At 37.5% G+C, this 6,539-nt stretch overlaps 1 protein-coding gene across 1 annotated transcript; it reads right to left on the bottom strand.

Annotated features, from left to right (window-relative positions):
* Positions 1-1,037: 1,037 nt before the first annotated feature.
* LOC137984601 (GFP-like fluorescent chromoprotein FP506) lies at positions 1,038-6,287 on the bottom strand. Its single transcript, XM_068831773.1, has 5 exons — positions 6,270-6,287; positions 5,187-5,284; positions 3,977-4,201; positions 1,839-2,048; positions 1,038-1,219 (listed from the first exon to the last, which is right to left on the bottom strand). Exons 1-5 carry the CDS (start codon positions 6,285-6,287, stop codon positions 1,087-1,089), a joined length of 684 nt encoding a protein of 227 aa, XP_068687874.1. The 3' UTR covers positions 1,038-1,086.
* Positions 6,288-6,539: the final 252 nt, after the last annotated feature.

Genomic DNA, 6,539 nt, shown 5'->3' with positions numbered 1-6,539 from the left:
TTCCAAATAATAAGCTCTCGTGGTCCCCCACATAAAAAAAATATGTAAGCGATTTTCTGCAAAATGCAGAAATCAAGTGGTTAAAACGGCTTAAGAAGAACATTTAAGATGATCAATTTATGATCAATCTTAGAGTAGCCAGATATATTTTTAACAATGATTAAATACTCCGTTTGTGATGTTGAAGAAGACTAATTATATAGTATTCAAACCTAGGCAAGAGTAAATTACCTAACAAAACACCTATGTTCTTTGATAATGGGCAATTGGAACAAAAACAAACTAAATTTAAGACTGTGTAATTATTTATGAAAATCTCTCCTGAAAATCATACATTAACTTCATCTGTAATAAAATGGCTAAATCTGTCGGAATGTGTTTATAGGTGGCGTTGTCTATTCTACTAAGACCGAATTATCTCTATATTCATACGTTCATATATCCAAATCTAACATTGTATGGTCATCCACTTATGTTATTAGCTTGAGAAGACTAAATCTCCCACAAAGACGTACTTTAGGTTTTAGATATATTTATTGTTAATGCATTTAATTGTTTATCAACGAATTTTATCAGGAATTTAAACACGAATAAGGACCAATCAGAACTAAGGCCTTGCATAAGTCTATTCTGACTTCAAGGTTGTTAAATGGCCGCCCTTTTCAAATGCAATTGTCAAAGACAGATAAGCCTTGCGAATAAAAGATAATTGCCTAGGAAAAAAGGTGATTTTGCATAAAAAATTCTGATCGTTGGTAAAAAAAAAAAAGAACCTCAGGAGATCTCTCCTCTATGCTGCGTTTGGAGATTGAGTTCTATTTTTAATGAGCACAACAACTTGAAATCAGATAAGAATCTTTTTCAGAGGGATGTGCATGAGTGGTCACTCAGTGTAATGGAATAGGTATTTGATGGAAATATCTGTAGAAGAAGGATGGATTGAGCATCTAGACAGTATTCATTAGTAAACAAATGTAAGGACAATACTCAAAGTAGATTATTTCAAATGTGCTTTATTTCTTCTGGCCTTGTTCGGACTACATTGTCATCAGGGTATTGCAACGAAGTTTTGAAAAGCCTTCTCGCTCACAAGGAGCTTCCACATGCAGAAGCACTTCCCACCAGTTGCCATTTCTGGTCTCGGCCACCGAGGTCGGTCCTTACGATCTTATGCTCCACGAAGTGAAAGTCTGGCATCTCTTTCGGTTCAGTCTTTGCCCTGTGGCAAACAAAGAAAGATTCATTCTTGAGCATTGCATCCAGGAATTTGAAAAAGCAGTGGGGGAAGGAGACTGATAAGAAGTCCTAATTGACCTCTTTAGTTTGCACCGTTGTTTTCCCATTTCAGACCACGTGATGTTACTCTAGCTAGACGAACAGCTTCTTTCAAATGTCGTCCTACACACTTGCATATGTACGCAAACTTATGAAAAAACAAAAGGAAAATTTCCCTTGAGAACATCGCGTGGTCTGAAATGGGAAAACAAAACGTACACAAGTAAAGGTCAATTTAAGCTGCTATGGTCTGTCACGTGCCCTTTTTTTAACACTAGACTTCACAGGAGACCTGATGAGATGTGTCAGCCTTCTAATTCATCTTTCAATGATCTTTGACGTCCATAGTTAAATCCATAGAAAAGAAGTAACAAGTTCATTAAAAGGAACAACATTTCTACTTTGGTACCCAAATCGCTTGCGGCTCATGGAATTTCAATATAAAACTATCCATCGTGTAGAAAAACGACACAACAACGTGGATATTCATTTTCGTTTTTTGTTGTTGTCGCTTTCCGTACTGTGATATATCAACTATTTAAACGTTACTCAAAATAACCTACTTGTAAGTACTGCGGAACTGGCACCGGTGACGCTTATCACCCTTTAGCAGGAGGTACATGGTGACATCCCCATTCAGTATCCCAACACTGGGTACCATTTTCTCGGAGGATGGCTCCCAACCAGTCGTAGCCTTTGTCATCACAGGTCCATCAGCAGGAAAGTTAACTCCAACAAACTTGGATACGTGATAAAAGCAGTTATCTTCGACACTTTCAAAGAGGGAAAAAAAAGATCGATATTAAAGAGATCATTGTATTCAATGCGAATTTATGCGGTTTTCTTACGTTTCTTTCGCAGCTTCATAAATTACTCATTTGACTGTGATGATCTTTCATCAATCATATGATATATTATATAATTATTCCCTACCATAAAACTACAGTCCAAGTATTCAGTTTTGACATTGCAAATGAACTAAGAAATACCATAAAGTACTGGTTGTTAAGAGAGGAAAGGTCTCAAATATGCCCCTGGGAGAAATATATATTTTAGCCTAGCCATGTAGAGAACAGGTTGTTGAGAAATTGAAAGTGGTCAGATTTTTAACAGCTGTGACTGAGGCACTAGCAACTGCTCACAATCTGAAATTAACCTTGATAAACAGAAGCAGACAGGTAAGCCAAAGTGTTGGATATGAACCAGAATGACCAACAATTGAGGCAAAAAGTAGAAGTATCACGCTAAGCAAAACCACGGATGCAAGAACATGTGGCATTACATGGAGCTTCATGTCCCCATAGCATCATCTGATCATAATAATAATAATAATAATAATAATAATATTAATATTAATAATAATAATAATAATAATAATAATAATAATAATATATCGAGTCTGATAAATGCGGGGTATGTGGAGGAAGAGAAGAAACGGTGATGCACAGAGTGTCAAAATGTAGGGTTTTGGCTGAAAAACACTACACTAAAAGACCTGACAAAGTACTGAAGATACTGACAAAGAAGCGAGCAGAAGAGAAAGGAATTGCGATTGATGAACAGAACAATAAAGAATGGGAACGAGAAAAATTGTTTGAAGGAGGCAACAAGAAGGTGTACTAGGACTTAATATTCAACCTATGAAAGACTGAATCACCGAGACGACCTGATTTCAATGGTGCTTAAGGCTGGACATGAAAGGATGATACATGTAGTGGATATGGCATGTCCAAGCGAAAAGAATGTTCAAGAGAAAGTAGTCGAAAAATGACGAAAGTATCAGGAATTGGCGTTTGAACTTAGAGTTGGTTGAGCACCGAGCTGTCACGCGGGAGGTCGTGAGTTCAACTCCAGCCGGACTCAGGGTCTTTATATAACTGAGTAGAAAGTACTGCCTTTGTAACGACATCTGCGAATGGTTAGACTTTCAAGTGTTCTCGGATAAGGACTATAAGCCGGAGTTCCCGTCTCATAACCCTTGGGTATAAATTCTGTGGGACGTTAAAAAACCCACACACTATTCGAGAAGACTAGGGCATGGAGTTCCCGGTGTTGTGGTCTGATCTCTAGGTGTCAATTGGGACGAGATTTCTGTTCCTCTCCCCTGCCACTTCATAAATAGTGGCGAATAAATTAAATTAAAGACGACCTGGATTTACCATCTTGATAGTTCAGTAGTGATAGGGTGTTTAGGAGGTGGTATGAAAGAAAATGAGACGAATAAGAACGATAATTACAAATGAAAGAAACGCAAGAGATTTAGCAAATGGCATGTTGAGGACAGTACTGTACAAGAGTGAATCCCTGTTGAGGACAGTAATGTCAAGGCTTGTACAAGGGCCCGAGTGATGATTACATGAATGACCAAACGAGAACCAACTAAGTTACTGTTTTAAAAATCGCCAAATTTTGTCATCTTGCAATTCGAGATCTGGATAACCAGATCTTGAACCAGGCCGTTTGCAATTATTCATGGACAATTGTAATATTTAGGGTTGTAATCCGTTCAGAAAAAAAATAAGGGAATAAATTTTAAAAATAATAATAATAAAAAGTAAATTGAGCCTTGGGCTAGTGGGAGTAGAGACACCGTTGCATTAACTTTCAACATTTTTCTGGGGAAGTGCAGTAATTTTACTGTTTGAAATTAAAAATTAAGCTCAAACGTAATGAAGAAGTGAATAAGTGAACGAGTATATACCTCAAGCGTATATCTGCACTGGCTGTGCATACCGCACCATCTTCAAACAGAAAAGACCTTTCCCATGTATATCCAGCAGGGCATGAGTTCTTGAAATAGTCAACTATGCTTCCGGGATATTTAGTGATGCACCTGTTTCCGTACAGAAACACGGCTGACAATATGTCAACGGAAAATGGCAATGGACCTCCTGTTTCCACATGAAGTTGAATACACTGTGTCCCTCTAAAAAGAAAAACAAAGAAAAATGTGTTAAAAATCAAGCGGGAAACAAATTTTAAACCCAAAGCAAAGAGGAAAGCTGTTGAGGACCAAACTATTATCCTACTTCATCTAAACTTAGAGGAAGATATAGTCTGCTACGAAAAGTAAATTACTGAGTCCATCTTGTGCCATTGGACGAGCTTTAAAGGCAACTTTTAAATCACATAAATTAAAACAGGAAATTTCTATCATTAAAACGAAACGGTTTTTCGTAAAACAGTCTGAAAGTTAATCAAGTTATTCTTTAAGGTTTGATTGTGATCCGTTGTCACAAAGGAGTACAAATCAATGCAAACAATCCGGAAATATAAAAACGGGCATTTGAATTAAGCCAGTCCGTCACTGCAAAAGCGCGGTTGAGATGAAAATGTACGATTTGTCATTTTCAAGGTGAATTTCGCATTGTTTCGCTGTATTTTTAATCGCTTTTCTTGTAGTTGTAAATTAACATTCTCCTTGTATCTATCTATACACATGCATGCCTTTGTGAAATTTGTAATTTATATGTATCTTCATTACTTAATACTTTGAACTTTATCAGTCACCTCCTTAAGTTGTCGTGATTATTAAAGCCACTTGCACATTTCATAGGGTTTTTTGATGCATCTTTATTCATTCACTTATTTATTTTATTATGCACTATGTACCCAACATAGAAAAAGAAAAATTAACTATACAATAGTAAAATTACCTGGAAATACTACATATAATGGATTAGTGAGAAATGTGGGTAGCGGCCAAAGTAGCTAAAGCTTTTGTGTAGGCTACTACCACAGAAAAATAAATAGTCTTAATAGTCTTTTCAATGACTGTTTTAAGAATGATCATTATATAGCAAATATCATTGATTCCCTAGTTCTTTAACCTTCTTTCCGATCGCGTCGACATACCACGAAAATAAAGAGACGGAAGGTTGGTATTTGTCACGAAATGTTGACCCACTTACTTGTAAGGGTGCCCCGTGCCTTCGCCCTTGATTGTAAAATCATGCCCGTTGACACTCCCCTCCATATGGAATTTCAGGTTCATTTGGTCTTTGACACCCTGTATTCACAAAATGCAGAAAAATGTTACCGCATGAGAGCAAAGATGGCTGACAAATTTAAATTGATACAAGAAGATCAAAGCTTTAGTATTTTGTGGTCTTTCTTTACTTTACGGACCTCGCTCTTCTCTATTTGTCTGGTCACGGTGACCAGAAAAATACAGAAGAGCGAGGCTCCAATTAATAATGTGTAGTTCATAAGGACACACCACAACACCGGGAATTCTATGCCTTTCTCTGCGAAAAAAGTGTGGGTTCTTAAACGTTCTATGAACAATAAATTAAAGGGTTGTAAGCTGACGGGGCCTACTTACGGCTTATTGTAATTCTTGAGAATACTTGAAAACCTAACGATTACTAGGTGTCATTAAAAAGGCATCACTTTCTCCTTGGTTATTTTAAGACCCCGATCATAGATCCAGCCTAACTTCAAGCCAACGCCCTCCTTCACCGTAGAGCGATGCTTAACCAGTGGGCGGTTGATGTTAAATTAACCAATCATAACACACTTAACAAAAGTGCTTGATTGTGATTGAACGAGAGCAGTACAATTGATACCGGCCGGTAGGGAAAACGGAGATCGAAGACTGAAGATTGAATGTTATTAATACTGCAAACGAAGGCTCAAAAAAGGCTGTTGTTCAGGTTGATAAGCTATGTGCCAGTAAGTTATCGCATTTTCTTCGGCTTCGGCGTGTGAAAAACGAAGAACTAACTGTTATTTCGCCATGGCTAGCACTGATCAATTAAAAAACAGCAACAACTGAAATCTTTGTTTTCCGCCTCTTTGGTTGGTCTACTCTTGTTCGAGGTGTTTAGTCCAGGAATTAAAACATTCGATGTGCTGAGCTTGAATCAATTTCTCTACTTGAGGTAGTTTACTTGAGTGTTTGATTTCAATAAGACACAAATTTTCGCAACGTTCGAGGACTATAACTTTGGGAATGACCTGACACTAAGCTATCAAATGCCATCTTCACTTACTTGCTTTGAAAGAGCCATGTTGAGAAAAGATCGCTTGATGCCTCAAAAGTGATACAAAAGTCGAGTTGCAGTACACTCCGTCGCAGCCCAAACTCAACTGAATGTAGTGTTAGGATGGAGCAATTTTAAAGCCAAAGCGAAGGAAGAAAACGGACGTTGATTGGCTCAACTAAACAGGCTTATCTGGATCTTCACAGGTTCGCCTTGAACTTGACTCAATGGAACAATAGTTCCGCGTGACTTACAGCAATGTAGTTTTCCAAAGACTTT

Source organism: Montipora foliosa, chromosome 14, assembly GCF_036669935.1.
Source record: "Montipora foliosa isolate CH-2021 chromosome 14, ASM3666993v2, whole genome shotgun sequence".
Taxonomy (NCBI): domain Eukaryota; kingdom Metazoa; phylum Cnidaria; class Anthozoa; order Scleractinia; family Acroporidae; genus Montipora; species Montipora foliosa.
The sequence above is the reverse complement of the archived record's forward strand: the minus strand, read 5'-3'. Positions and strand labels throughout refer to the sequence as shown.